Source organism: Rhamphochromis sp. 'chilingali', assembly GCF_963969265.1.
Source record: "Rhamphochromis sp. 'chilingali' genome assembly, chromosome: 16".
NCBI classification, from domain to species: domain Eukaryota; kingdom Metazoa; phylum Chordata; class Actinopteri; order Cichliformes; family Cichlidae; genus Rhamphochromis; species Rhamphochromis sp. 'chilingali'.
Window position 1 is genome coordinate 22,289,036 of NC_137943.1, and position 16,103 is coordinate 22,305,138.

At 41.5% G+C, this 16,103-nt stretch overlaps 1 protein-coding gene across 8 annotated transcripts; it reads left to right on the forward strand.

The window, feature by feature from the left end:
• Positions 1-601: 601 nt before the first annotated feature.
• Positions 602-15,790, forward strand: LOC308383752 (chemokine XC receptor 1-like; the record flags this gene model as incomplete). 8 transcript variants are annotated; one of them, XM_080861856.1, is made up of 4 exons in its annotated part: positions 602-754; positions 13,131-13,245; positions 13,384-13,505; positions 13,673-15,790. In XM_080861856.1, one exon carries the CDS (start codon positions 13,680-13,682, stop codon positions 14,649-14,651), a length of 972 nt encoding a protein of 323 aa, XP_080717982.1. In that variant the 3' UTR covers positions 14,652-15,790. The 8 variants fall into 8 exon arrangements, with proteins under 8 accessions (XP_080717982.1, XP_080717980.1, XP_080717981.1 ...); XM_080861854.1 differs by having other exon boundaries at positions 604-754; positions 13,670-15,790; XM_080861855.1 differs by having other exon boundaries at positions 604-754; positions 13,388-13,505; positions 13,670-15,790.
• Positions 15,791-16,103: the final 313 nt, after the last annotated feature.

Genomic DNA, 16,103 nt, shown 5'->3' on the forward strand with positions numbered 1-16,103 from the left:
CAAACAGAGAGCATCAGAATTATCATAAATCCACTAACTCCAAAAACATTAATAACCTCCGGCCTCTTCAAAAATGTCAACATCCATTGACCTCTACTGTCAAAAATCCACCAGTCTTGATCAGTATGGCACTTTTAAATGTCCGCTCTCTGTTGAACAAGTCTTTTATTATTAATGATTTAATTTTAGATAATAAACTTGACTGTTTATTTTTAACTGAAACATGGCTGGGTTCGGATGCACCAGTTGTTCTCACTGAGGCCTCCCCACCAAATTTTAATTTCTCTTTTTCTATTAGAAGTGGTAAGAGAGGTGGTGGGACTGCATCTTTAACCAACAACACACTCACCACCAAACAAATTTTATTTGACAATTTCACCACTTTCGAATTCCATGCTATTGTTTTTAGCAGCCCTCCAGTTTTATCTGTCACAATTTATAGACCACCTAAAGACAGTGCTGCTTTTATCAAGGAATTTTCAGAATTTTTAACAAACATACTGTTCTGTTTTCAATATGTTCATATGCTAATGACACAAATAAGTGTAAAGTGTATTTCTATTGTTATATATTGAAAAATGTTGAATCTTTTATTTTGACATCTGGATAGACAGGGAGGCTTTTATTTTGCATTGTGCATAGACAGGAAGCAGGAAATGCAGAGAACAGTGGGAAAAGCATGGCTACAACTTTGTAATCATTCATGTGGAATCCAAAGCAATCCTTCAAAGGAGTCCTTCAGAAAGCAATAGTCGTAAGTTCTGTCAGTTCTTTGTATATTAAGCAATTAATAATAGGGTGTTTTGAGACATTATTTTGTACCTTCTTTGAAGTGCAGTTATAGGGTGTAGCTTCTGAGCTAATGATACAAGTGTACGCTCACCCACTACCTGCTTGTTTTTCTTTGTAGTAATATCAGTTTGCATATCTACAGTATACTTATTTCATGGTCTCCTGTGTAAGTGCCTGAATATATTTACCTGCTGATTATATGTCAATCGATTAAGAGTTTTGTATTATGTGTTTTTCTAGTTTCACTCCAGTTCAGTGATGTCAGTGCAAGATGATTGCTATGTTTGGAGTCATTAAAGGAGCAAGTACGCCAGAGCTATCGCTGAAGCTGCACGCACCAGGGCCACATTTGCACAGAGGGAGCTCGAAATAAAAAAACATAAGGCCAAGTTGGATTTAGAAAAGGCTACTCTTGAGGCAGATCTAGAAGCATTGGAACTTGAAAAAGCAGCTGCCGTTGCTGTTGCTGAGGCTGAGGTTTTAGAAGCAGCAGCAGCCATAGACTGTGATGATATACACAGCAACAGGAGTGGCATCTCACCTTTGTCCATAAAACAGCAAACCGAGGCATACCTCGAAGATCAAGCTCGAATCAGTTTTAAACCTGCCATAGATTCTCAAGCCACACTGAGTCCCATCTATGTTAAGAAAGCATCGTTGTCAACAAAACAAGAACTCCCAGAATCCAACGTAGAATATAACACTTTATCTACAAACCCTGGTTACTCACAGCTAAGTGAGCATCAGCCAACTACAGGACAGCAGCCATTCTCGCCTCAACCCACTCCATTGAGCCCTCGCTATTTTTGTAAGGCATCTGTAGAACGCAGTCCACACATCAGGCATTCAGATACTTCTCAAAGGAACAGCATACAGCAAAACTCTCAGACTCCATCTACAGGCATGTTAGACTTTGCAAAGTATCTGGCACGCAGGGAATTAGTAACCACAGGTCTCACTAAATTTGATGATCAGCCAGAAGGCTACAGAGCTTGGCAGTCATCCTTCCTCAGCACCATTCAGGATTTGGAGCTGACAGCCAGTGAAGAGTTAGATCTACTAGTAAAATGGCTCGGCAAGGAATCATCAGAACATGTAAAAAGGATCCGTGCTGCTCATATCACTAACCCTGAAGCTGCGCTTAATTTGTCATGGTTGAGACTTCAAGAATGTTATGCAACCCCAGAAGTGATAGAGTGTGCTCTCTTTAAGTGACTGGACTGCTTCCCTCGCCTCACGTTGAGAGAAAACATAAAACTGGCAGCCAAGGAAGATGGTTATCTACCAGGTCTTAGTTATAGGGCTGCTCAATTAATCGAATTTTAATCTCGATTACGATCTGGGCTTTCAACGATCATTAAAAATGACTGAGCCGATTATTAGCACCTCCCTCAAGCTTTACTCTCGCGCTGCTCCGTGTGGAAAATCGAGCGCACCTCTCTGCATTTCGAACACGTGTCACGACAATTAGGAGGACCCGAGGGAAGCTCGGAAAGCTAAGCAGAAGTTATTTGGAGAGGAGAGTGACTGCCGTTGGTTGAAAAGAGAGGTTAAAAAAAACAAACTTCAGTGGTGTGGAAACATTATGGGTTCGCGGAGTCAGACGTGGATCAAGTAGACACAGTGTGTAAACTTTGCTACGGTGTCGTAGCTGCACCACAGATCAACACTGCAAAGTTCACTAAACATAGATGTTTACATTTTTCATTTATTTCTTATATTGCAAACATTTGCACTGTTATCAGTATTTGCACACTATTTTATATTATTTTTTAAAGTCATTATTCAATACATTGTTATTGTTAACCCTTTAAAGCCTGTCAGAGCAGCACGCACCGTTTTGTATAACTATTTTTAAATCCCTGTAGAACCTGAACCATGTAAGCTAGCGCAATAATTTTTTTTGCATATGAAACTTATATCTTATTCCATCATTTGTCCTCGGTCACGGTTTCCTTCCACATAAAGCTTTGCAAAAAATTGCATAAAAAGCGCTTGCAGGAACAAAAACATAATATTCCAGAAACACGCTTTGCCGATCCGATCAGCTGTTCGTAACACTTCCCACATTGAAACAGACGTCAGCGCGAACTATCGCATGTCCGCCATTTCCTGTCCAAAACCGGAAGTGATGCCATATTCGCGGAAAATGTAGTTTTTTACTTGTAGGCCTTAAAAGCCTATACTGGTGTTTTTATAAGTCATGTTTGACGTTTCTGAATAGTTTCTGGGATGCTTAGAACTCGAATTGCACAGCTGGAAATATTTTATTTTGATGCTCATGCTGTTTTCTTTGCAAATTTGCATCATACGATTGTTTTTTTGTTTTTCCTGCAGTATATAAAAATTGCTGTATCTCCAAAGTAAAACTATGAAGACACTCAAAATAAATTTCCTGTTGTTGTAAACTATTTTTTGCAACTTTTTTGTATTTAAAGTTTTGAGGGACAAACGTCTTAAATTTCTCCAAGTAGAAATATATGTAAAAAAAACAAAAACGATTTTCAATTTTTTTGTAGCTTATTGCACGTTTTTGCAATTAATGTAGTTACTATGGACTTAATGCATACATATTATTAAAATATGGGCTATAACAGTTGTATTGATGTATAGCAACTTGAAATGCTCCCACAAATGGCACTACAACATGTAAAAAAATAATATAAGCTCTGGCGGACTTGGTTCTATAGTAGATCTTAAAGGGTTAAATAAATATCGTCAAATAATCGAGATCTCAATTTCAGTGAAAATAATTGTGATTACCATTTTTGCCATAATCGAGCAGCCCTACTTAGTTACTTGGATACTCCAAGAGGCATTAACCCCATTGTCGAAAAGCTGCCAGTGAACCTGCAAGAGAAATGGCTCTCCGCTGGTTCAAGGTATAAAGAACAGCATAGGGTATGCTTCCCCCCATTTGCCTTTTTTGTGGATTTTGTCAACAGTGAAGTCAAGGCTAGAAACGATCCCAGTTTTGTTTTGACAAACAGCAGCCGTTATTATAATTGAAATGAAAAACCCATGGCAAATCATGATGGTGGGAGAACTGCCATAGCCGTTCGAAAGACAAATGTGTCCACAGTAGCTAATCCAAGCTCCAGACATAGAGAAGAAACAGATGGGAGAGGCGCAAATGATCCTGCTAAGTACTGTCCACTTCACAACAAACCCCACCCTCTGGAAAAATGTAGGGTCTTTAAAGCGAAACCACTCATGGAACGGAAGAAATTATTAAAGGACCACAGACGGTGCTTTAGGTGCTGCTCTGTTACTCATGTTGCAAGGGAATGTCACATGAACCTACAGTGCAATGAATGTCAGAGTGATAAGCACTGCACTGCTCTTCATCCGGAGACTACTCTCCCAGAAGTGTCGCCTCCTGCATCCGTGTCAGATACAGACCAGCGAAACAACTCCACAACAGAGGTAACCTCAAAGTGCACTGAAGTCTGTGGAGTTGGTCTCCTTGAACGATCTTGTGCTAAGATCTGCCTGGTGCGAGTTTTTCCAAAGGGACAACGAGAACGCTCAGTCAAGATGTATGCCATCCTGGATGACCAGAGCAATCGCTCGCTGGCCAAATCAGAGTTTTTCCAGCTCTTTGGGATCAGTAGCAACCTTTCCCCGTGCTTGCTGAAGACATGCGCTGGTACTACTGAGATGACAGGGAGAAAGGCAGTCGGTTTCCAGAATGAGGCTTTAGACGGTGAAGTGTGCTTAGACTTACCTCCACTCATTGAATGTAATGACATCATGACCAACAGGTCTGAAATCCCCTCAACAGAGGTAGCACGTTCCCATGCCCACTTGATGCCCATAGCGCCTTACATTCCTGAGATAGATCCCGAAGCACAGATTTTGATCTTACTGGGAAGAGATCTCATACGTGTACACAAAGTAAGGCAACAAATTAACGGCCCCCACAATGCTCCCTTTGCCCAGCAGTTGGATTTGGGATGGGTGATAGTTGGGGAAGTTTGCATCAACAGGGCACACAAGCCTACTGTAGCTGTCTATAAGACTAGTGTCTTGCCTAATGGACGTCCATCTTTCATGGTGCCATGTCAGAATGAAATATCTGTGAAAGAAAAGTTGGCATATGGCGGGGAGAAAAGACCCGATATTTACCCTTGCCTGTCCAGTTATGGCTCCATCAACATGCCTGCTGAGGAAAAACTTGGGGTAAGCGTATTCACAAGACAGACATGTGATAACGAACCGGCTTTGTCGTTTGAAGACGTGAGCTTTCTGAACATCATGCAGAAGGAGTTCTGTCAGAATGAACAAAACAGCTGGGTTGCTCCACTACCATTCAGGTCGCCCAGACCACGCCTACCAAACAACCGTGCTCAAGCCTTGTCTCGTCTCCACTCTCTGGATCGCACATTGGGCAAAAATCCTAAAATGAAAGAGCAGTTCATTGCATTCATGAAGAAGCTCTTCGAAAATGGGCACGCTGAGAAGGCACCTTCTCTCCAAGAACATGAAGAATGTTGGTATTTACCCATTTTTGGGGTCTACCACCCCCAAAAACCCGATCAAATACACGTAGTATTTGACTCAAGCGCACAAGAAAGTGGCATTTCTCTTAATGGCGTCCTGCTCTCAGGCCCTGACCTAAATAACTCCCTGTTAGGAGTGCTGCTCAGGTTCAGAAAGGACATTGTTGCTGTGACAGCCGACATCCAACAGATGTTCTATTGTTTCATGGTGAGAGAGGACCACAGAAATTATCTAAGATTTCTTTGGCACAAAGATCATGACCTGACAAAGGAAGTAGGGGAATACCGCATGCGCGTGCATGTGTTTGGGAATAGCCCGTCGCCTGCAGTCGCTGTATATGGACTTCGAAGAGCTTCCCAAGAGGGTGAGCACAAATACAGACCTGACACACGCCAGTTTGTGGAGAGACACTTTTATGTGGACGACGGACTGATCTCTCTCTCGAGAGAAGCAGAGGCTATTGACCTTCTCAAGCGCACTCCAGCATCACTGGCAAGATCTAATCTTAAACTGCATAAGATTGCCTCCAACAGTATCAAAGTGATGCAGGCTTTCACCCCTGAAGATCTGGCTACAGGTTTAAAAGACTTGGCGCTAAATGAGGAAGTTCTCCCAGCACAAAGAAGCCTTGGTCTGTGCTGGAGGATAGATTCTGACACCTTCACATTCAAGGTTGCAGCTGACAACAAACCCTTCACTCGCCGAGGAGTGCTATCGACAGTTAACAGCCTCTTCGACCCACTGGGCTTGGCTGCTCCAGTGACCATCCGAGGACGAGCACTACTAAGGGAACTTTCAGCTGACATATGCGACTGGGATACAGAACTTCCCACAAACAAGTTAAATGAATGGGAAACATGGAGAAGATCACTACAGGATCTAAGTAATCTTCAGCTTCCTCGTGCCTACATACAACAGTCCCTCTCCACTGCCATGTATACTGAGCTGTGTGTATTTTCTGATGCCTCAAACTGGGCCATAGGAGCAGTAGCTTACCTGAAAGTCATCACTACAGATGGACAGTGTCGAGTCGGCTTTGTACTTGGGAAAGCCAAGCTAGCTCCTAAACCAGAGCCCACAATCACTCGCCTGGAACTCTGTGGGGCAGTGCTGGCCGTCGAAGTGGCAGAACTAATCCTCAGGGAACTCGATCTTAAACCTGATACTGTGAAGTTTTTCTGTGACAGCAAGGTGGTTCTCGGATACATCCACAATGATTCTAAACGATTCTATGTGTATGTGCACAATCGTGTTCACCGAATTCGACAGACAACTTCTCCTCAGCAGTGGCACTACGTGCCAACAGATCAGAATCCAGCTGACCTAGCCACCAGATCGGTCCCAGCATCTCGGCTTGGAGAGACTATGTGGTTTACAGGTCCAGATTTTCTTCACAAGCCTCCTGTGGCTGAAACACATGAGCCCTTTGAGCTGGTGGAACCAGATGCAGATGTGGAGGTAAGACCACAGCTGACATCCTGTGCTACCCATATAACCGAGGGTAAGTTGACTTCAAATAGGTTCCAACGCTTCTCCACCTGGAGGTCTTTACTGAGAGCAGTTGCCTTCTTGAGCCACCAGACTCAATCATTCAGTACCAACCCCCCAAATACATGTAGAGGATGGCATATGTGCAACAAACTTCATACTCCAGAAGAACTGGAGGCAGACAAGCTGACCATACTTAGGTTGGTCCAAAGGGATGCTTATCCAGAAGAGTATGTTGCACTGCAAGAGAATAGAGCAATTTCAAAGACAAGCACAATTCTCAAGCTAGACCCTTTCATGTGCAACGGTCTTTTACGGGTTGGTGGACGTCTGAAACACTCCACTGTTAGTCTTGGAAGGAAAAATCCAATCATTCTCCCAAAACAGAATCATGTGACCAAATTGGTAGTGACCCATTACCATGAAAAGATAAAACATCAAGGACGACAGTTTACAGAAGGGGCAATCAGAGCGGAAGGCCTGTGGATTGTTGCCGGCAAAAGGTTGATTAGCTCTGTAATCCATTCCTGTATTGTCTGCCGCAAGCTGAGAGGAAAACTGGAAGTCCAGAAAATGGCCGACCTTCCCCCAGAACGTCTGAGCATGTCTCCTCCCTTTACATATGTAGGGTTGGATGTTTTTGATCCGTGGGAGGTAATCACCCGAAGAACTCGAGGTGGAGCAGCTCAGAGTAAGCGATGGGCGATCCTTTTCACGTGCATGAGTACCAGGGCTGTGCATATAGAAGTCATTGAGTCCATGGACTCAAGTAGCTGCATCAATGCACTACGCAGACTTTTTGCCTTAAGATGGCCTGTGAAGCAGCTGAGGTCAGACTGTGGTACAAACTTTGTTGGAGCATGTTCTGAATTAGGAATAAGACAAGATGATCAGAGTCAAGACAAGATCCTGAGTTACCTCTACGAACACGGCTGTACATGGGAGTTCAACCCTCCACATGCCTCGCATATGGGAGGTGTGTGGGAGCGCATGATTGGTGTAACCAGGAGGATACTGGACTCCATGTTGTCTCACGGTAAACACAGTTCCCTGAGTCATGAAGTGCTCTGTACATTGATGGCAGAGGTGTCTGCTATAATCAATGCAAGGCCATTGATCCCAGTCTCCAAAGATCCTTCTTCACCACTGCTGCTGACTCCCGCTATGATAGTAACGCAGAAACCTGCAAGTACAGGTACTTGCTGATGAATTCTGGACCCGATGGAGAAATGAATATCTACACACTCTGCAGCCAAGTGGCAAGTGGCATGTCGCAACTTACAAGTGGGTGATGTAGTGTTGCTCAAACAGAAGCAGTCATCTCGTAACGAGTGGCCGATGGGGTTGGTCACTACCACCTTTCCAAGTAGTGATGGGAAGGTGCGCAAAGTGGAAGTCAGAACAGCATCACAAGGCAAAGTAAAGACTTTCTCAAGGCCTATAAGTGATGTTATTTTGCTCTTATCAATAGAGAGTCCTAAGTTAACCAAAGACAGTTAAGCATGAAGTGGCATATTTGGGAATGCCAGACGGGGAGTGTTCTGTTTTCAATATGTTCATATGCTAATGACACAAATAAGTGTGAAGTGTATTTCTATTGTTATATATTGAAAAATGTTGAATCTTTTATTTTGACATCTGGATAGACAGGGAGGCTTTTATTTTGCATTGTGCATAGACAGGAAGCAGGAAATGCAGAGAACAGTGGGAAAAGCATGGCTACAACTTTGTAATCATTCATGTGGAATCCAAAGCAATCCTTCAAAGGAGTCCTTCAGAAAGCAACAGTCGTAAGTTCTGTCAGTTCTTTGTATATTAAGCAATTAATAATAGGGTGTTTTGAGACATTATTTTGTACCTTCTTTGAAGTGCAGTTATAGGGTGTAGCTTCTGAGCTAATGATACAAGTGTACGCTCACCCACTACCTGCTTGTTTTTCTTTGTAGTAATATCAGTTTGCATATCTACAGTATACTTATTTCATGGTCTCCTGTGTAAGTGCCTGAATATATTTACCTGCTGATTATATGTCAATCGATTAAGAGTTTTGTATTATGTGTTTTTCTAGTTTCACTCCAGTTCAATGATGTCAGTGCAAGATGATTGCTATGTTTGGAGTCATTAAAGGAGCAAGTACGCTCACCTTCCTGGCTCTTGAAAAGGAGTTTGGCTGGCTGTTTATCTATGTTCACACTCAGGGAGTTTAACACATAGAGAGAACAGTACACATACACTCAAAATATAACATGATCATTTTAACCGGTGATTTTAACCTGCACATAGATAATCCTTCTGACTGTACATCAAAAGAATTCTTAAACATTCTTCACTGTATGGATTTTACCCAGCACGTCACGCAGCCGACTCACAACAGAGGACACACTCTGGACCTGGTCATCACCTATGGGCTGTCCAACAGTGTGTCCTCTGTTGTTGATTTGGCTGTCTCTGACCACTACGGTGTGTTTTTTAACATCACCGGTTTTATTCAGCGCGAGACCTCGGTGCAAACTGTGAGGAGGCGCTATCTAACCTCTGTAGTGGCTGCAAATTATACCAGGGTTTTAGACTGGATACATGCACCTCATGTGTTAACCTCTTCGACATGTAAATGGCTGTGAACAAAGAGAAACTTGTAAATAACTCATGAAAGAATAAAGTTACGTTGAAACCAAGCACACCATTGTTTTTCTTGTGACATTACCAATAAGTTTGATGTGTCACATGGCCCTCTTCCTATTGAAAAAACAAAAGTTGTATCCAAGATGGCCGACTTCTAAATGGCCACCATGGTCACCACCCATCTTGAGGAGTTTGCCCCCTCACATATACTAATGTGCCACAAACAGGACTTTAATATCACCAACCATTCCCATTTTATTACGGTGTATCCATATAAATGGCCCACCCTGTAGATAACCAAACTAAAACCTGACATTACAAAGAGTAGGCATGCAGAGGTGTTGAACTCCACTCCTGGAGGGCTGGTGTTCTGCAGGTTTTAGATAACACCCTGGGTCAACACACCTGAATCAAATAATTAGTTCATTTCCAGGCCTCTGGAGAACTTCAAAAAATGCTGAGTAGGTAATTTAGCCTTTAAATAAGCTGTGTTGTATCAAGGACACAACTAAAACCTGCAGGTCACTGGCCCTCCAGGCCTGGAGTTCCACACCTGTGGCATAGAGCAATTACAACTATAATAAGAAACAAAACCTGGAACACAATCTTAACCTCAGAACATTAAAGAAACCAGAAATAAAAGACCAAACACATAAACATTGTGCCACAGACCCACTGGGACCCAGACCCAAACTCAACTCAGATTAGAACTACTTCTACTTAAAAATATTTATGTTAGAAAATTAGTTGTAATAAGTGACTGGCACCTACAAACACAGTCAAGAGGCTTAGCTGTTCAAGCCAAATTTAAGAGATAAGGGACTTGAGATTTGTTGTGCCCAAAGATCTGGTTCCAGTATTCTAGAAACATTTAATAATTTGGGATTGACACAACAAAACAAAATTAAAAGGGAGTGGCAGCTGTCAATGGCAGATATTAACTTTTGCTGGTTAGCGAAGATTATTAAAAATTGGTTTGAGCTAAGGTGAGAGGGGGGCAAGAGAGCGATGGACAGACTGGTGCTGCAGCCGCAATAATGCAGTCGTGGTTAAAAGATAGCTGAGCGTAAAAGTGATGCTCTTGAATTACCAGTCAATCTATGTCCCTACGCTCACCTATGGTCATGAGCTTTGGGTAGTGACTGAAAGAACAAAATTGCAGATACAAGTGGTGGACATGAGCTTTCTCCAAAGGGTGGCTGGCCTCTCCCTTAGTGAGTGAATGGGTTAAATGCAGAGAGGTAGTTGTAGTTGTAGTTGTTGTTGTTGTTGTATACAGGATGAGAGGTAGGGATGGGTATCTATGAGATTTTCACGATTCCGATTCCATTTTTGATTCTGTTTAACAATTCGATTCTTTATCGATTCTCTTATCGATTCTTTTAAAAAAGGAGAACACTAAGGTCGAATAGCTTAGAACTTTGTTTTATATCTTCTCTTTGAACAAGATAGAAATTTAGGAGTAACATGGCCTTACAAACCCAACAGTGAGATCTTAAGAGATCCACAGCCTACGGCTCTTCAATGGGGTGTCACAGGGTCCCCAGGAAAAAAAATTGTAAATGTAAAATAACAAAATAAATATTCTTCTGTAGCAATAACAAAGTATAACATAAATTATTCTGTAGCAATTACACAAGAATATCCAGTAATGTCCCTGCCTACAATTAAACACATTCACTTACCGAAAATCAGGGCATCTGCTGTGGCAAATGGGTGCAAACCTTTTACCACAAACTTAGTCACTGCTCAGTAACATTCGTCTATCCTGGCCTGAAAGGAGACGCTACCGGTAGACTGCAGTGAGAACTGCCAGCATCTGAGCCAGCCAGACTCTGTCTGTCTCTCTCATCATGGTCACCTAAATGCACAGTAATAGCAGGTTTTGTAATAAGGCAGATCGCGCTAACATAATATGCACTGTTAGTTGATTATTTACCTGCCGCATTAACGGGAGAGGACGTGCCAACGTTACCGCTGCTGCTGGGTTGAGATTCACAAGTCGAGCGGAATTAAAAACATGACATTCATTTAAGGTTATCGTGTGTTTTGTGAGCAAATGCTTTTTCATATTCGTAGTGTTTCCTCCCTTAAATGAAATATCTACTTGGCAAGTATTGCAAGTTGCCCTGTTGTCATCCGTTCTCGTAAAGTATAATCAAACTTTTGAGCGTTTGAGCCGCCATGTTTCCTGCCAGGTAAATGACGCTCCGCAACGTGGTGACGTCATTCGGGGCGACTGGAATCGATAAGGGAATTGTTTTACAAAAATGGCAAACAATTCCAAGGAATTGAAACAGTGGGAACCAGTTCTCAACAAGGTTTTCGATACCCATCCCTAGTGAGAGGTTTGGCCATCTGGAAGGGGCTCCGATTATCTTCTCCACATCGAAAGGATGCAGTTGAGGTGGTTTTGGCCCACCAGAAGAAGAATCTGGGGCAGACCCAGGACATGCTGGAGAGAATATACCTTTTGGCTGACCTGTTAATGCCTTGGTGTTCCCCTGATAACCTAGAGGAGGTCGCCAGGGAGAGGCAGGTCTGGCTTTCTCTGCTTTGGCTGCTGTCCCTGCAGCCCGGTGTTAGGTCTGCACTTGCAGGCTTTGCTTTGTTCACCGTGAACAAAGCAAGATAATTAGACCTCAATCCATTTTAACTTGCAAGGGAAGCCGGTCTGGTCAGGATCTTGGAGCTGCAAGCTCCCCACCTGATCCCAGCCAACTCCAGTCTCCCCTCCCATTGTAAAACCCATATGGTGTGTCATAAAAGTTAAGGCACTGTGTGTGTGTGTGTGTGTGTGTGTGTGTGTGTGTGTGTGTGTGTTTGTGTTTGTATATGTAACTTCCTGGTTACAACTGTTTTAACAACATCCCTAGTCATAAAAAGGGTCATCTCCCCTCACCCCGTATATGTCTTAACCCCTTTTAATGGTCCACCATATACAAGCATAGGTGAGCCCATAAATGGCAGGAAGTAAACATTCCTTACTAAATAAGGAAACCAGAATGTTACCTGCAAGTGTGCCTGCAGTTTAAGACAAGGTTCACAATTTTAAATGCAACAATGACAACTTTTAACAAAATCACTCCAACACCCAGCTCCAGAGAAGTGGAAGAAAATGGATGGATGGATGGTTTTTGCTACCAAAACTATTACAGTAACTCAAATATTCAGGCTCTATAACAATGGCAAATTTCTGGTGACAAGATCTCAGACAAATCAGGCTGGTGGGGTCAGAGTGTAGCCCTATTGTAAAGGGTCTAACAGAAAAAAACAACAACAACAGAATAAGAGTGTGAGGCTTCTTTTTAACCACAGTGGTGTGTAACATGTTTTGTTTCAATTTTAATTTTCTTCTTATCTGCTTCCTCATCAAGAGCCTTGCTGCTGTACTACTTTAGCACTTTAATATGTTGGTCTACCTTTTTATGCTCTACACAGCATTAGAGATATCATAAATCAACACCATTTTTATGATCTGTGTTGGATTTTATGTTTTCATATTTAGTTGTATTTATATAATGTTTACATGTTTTCAGCAAGAAATACTTTCTTTTGAACAGAATACTGGGGTTTCTGCATTTATTTATGTAAATAAATGTAACTTTTGATTGAGTCTGTTTTGATTAGATGGCTTGAAAAAAAAATACATTCAACATTATTTTATTTCATTTCAATGTAGAAAAAAGTGATTGCTCAAGCTTTTTGCTTTTTTTTCTTCACAGTGTGGCTTTCGTTAGGGTGGTACTCTAGCTCAAAGACGAGACAAACTATCAGATATCTCACGAACATCACACGTTTTTCACCACAGTGCAGTTCAACAGAAGACCTGAGATAGAGGTAAGTTCAGAGGAATGTAACATGCGTATAGACAGCTATTTGTCAGGTTTAATTTTGATGAAGTTTCATTTTTCATGTGACAGTTTGTTGCACAAGTTAACTTTGAATTTTTTGTTTCATAATGTGGTTTTTGTTAAGGCAGAATCTCTGAATTAATGTGAAACAAAAGGAGGAACTATTAGTTTTCTGAAGAACATTGTACAGCTTTTGTGCTGAATCACAGGGCAATTCAGCAGAAGACTTGACAGTTGATGTTTGAGGTAAGTTGCTGTTTTTGTTTTCTGAAATTTGATACTTTTTTAGTCACTTTGGTTTTATATAATATACAAAAATTAGAACCAAAATCAACAGTTTCTGTCACTTTAGAGAAAACTGCTCAGTCATTGTGTTTGATTGCATTTTATTTTATATGTATGTTTTCCAGAAGATTGAAAATGGCAAACTTCACATCCACATCCAGAACGAGTGGTCTTGTTGAATACATGTGTGATACTAATGTTCCCACCATCACTGGTCCCCTTTTCATCTTGATCTTCATCCTCAGTATCATATGCAACAGCCTCCTCTTATGTGTTCTTTTCATCTACGAGAATCTGAAAAGTATCACAAATATTTTCATCCTGAACCTGGCCTGCTCTGATTTGATCTTCACCATCACACTTCCATTCTGGGCCGCTGATCACCTACACAACTGGGTCTTTGGGGACTTTGTCTGCAAAGTTATCACTGCTGGATTCGCTGTTGGTTTGTACAGCAGTGTCATTCTGCTGACTGCTATGACAGTGGATCGTTTTACTACTGTTGTACTGCACAACTGGCCGATCAGCCATGCCAGAGTGAAGAAGTGTGCAATTGGTGCCTGTATAGCTGCCTGGGTCATCAGCATCTTAGCGTCCCTGAGTGATGCAATGAAAGTAAAGGTTGAAAGCTGGGAAGGTAAAAACTATTGCTATGATGAATCTGAAGACACGCTTGGACATTATCTCCAAGTGTCACTGCTATTCTTCCTCCCATTTGCCATCATTATTTTCTGCTACTCTGCCATCCTCATGAAAGTTTTGCAAGGTTTAAACAGAAGGAAGTTCAGGACTGTGGCTGTGCTGTTGTGTATTGTTGCAGCCTTTTTCATTTGCTGGGGGCCATACCATATTATGCTTTTAATCAAGTCTCTCAATACAAACAATGATTGTAAGGTACTGAAACGGTTAGCAGTTGCCTACCATATCTGTGAAATGCTTGCCTATTCTCACTGCTGTATGAACCCTCTGCTATATATGCTCTCGCAGAAGTTGCGAAAGCATCTGTTGAGTCTTTTGCGCTGTGAAAAAGTGAACAGGAAGAAGAGAGAGAGAAGCACCAGCCTGAACACTTCACAACAATTCACCCTGCAGAGCTCTGCTGTTTAGATGGAACTGCACAACTATCCATTTAACAGTCACTAATAAAATTAAACCTTGATTCAGGCTGATACAGTCATAGTACTTTGATGTGTAAGTGTATTAACTCATTCATTGAGGCAAACAGAGAGCAGTAATTAAATCTAATTACTGCTCTCTGTTTTCCTCAGTTGGACTGTAAAAGTCCAACTGAGGAAAACTTGGACTGTCAACTTGGACTGTAAAAGTAAAAATAGCTGGTGTATTTTTGCTTATACCTTTATTTTAAAGTAGACAAATTACTTTTTTAATTAACAAAAAGTGTAAAGGTTGGGATAAACATGCTTTAAAATTATTGAAATGCTGACACTGATGTAACAGAAATATCAATCAACCTTAACTAGATAACCAGAACCTTAAATACAATGTGAAAATTTAAATGAATTGTGCTTAATAGACAATTCAATCTGTATCCAGTTACTTAAACTTTAGGGAAAAACAGTATTAGACTGCTCCATCAAGCTCCATCTATGCAATCTATATGACTCCTTCTGTATGTTCTTTTCAAAATGGTGGAAATTGAAACTTCCAGATTTTATGGACACAAGGGAGTGGTACTGTAGATAGCATGATTCTGTTGCTTAAACTCAAGTTGTTTCTTCTATTTCCAAGTCTGAACTTTGATTTAGTAGGATTTCAGAAATGCACAATAGTTTTACCCCTTCGAAAAGAAGTGTAAGTACCTCGCATGTTAAACCAATGTCCATACTTCAGGAAGTAGAGGGCAGGATGAGGCAGAAATTATTTTACTCAGGACAGCTATAAGGGGCAATAGGTGGAGTAAGACCAGACATCAGAGCAGGAATTTGAAAGCTCAGAGGAGGACATATCAGCTTTTGAGGGGCCTGGCCGCGGACCAAACAGCTGTTTAATGCAGGGCTCTGATGTTTAGACATTACAATATGTATAAGGGGAAATAAGAATGTATTCAATTTAATTCACACACACACACACACACACACACACACACACACACACACACACACACACACACACACACACACACACACACACACACACACACACACACACACACGAACTAAGAATTTGATTTCTTCTTTTATCCTCTCCTGTTGTTCATGTAATTAATAATATATATGTAAATAAAAGTGGACTAAATCATATGCTTTCGTACTTCATTTCACTTGAATTATCGTTTCACTTCCAATCTGAAATTCAACCTGGGCTGAAAATTTTGTTATGCATAAACAAGAAAACAGGACAACAGTGCCCGCAATCAGAGGACCACCTGTTTGGTGGTCTAAATATTAGCGCTCACATGGCGGTCCCTGAATGACATCAAACAGAAAACAGGAAACCAGGTTTTAGAAAAAAAATCAGCACACACACAACGGCCTATCTGTAGTTATAGTCAGATCAACAAGCAGATTCTTGAATAGTACAATGGTCAAAGTACCAAAT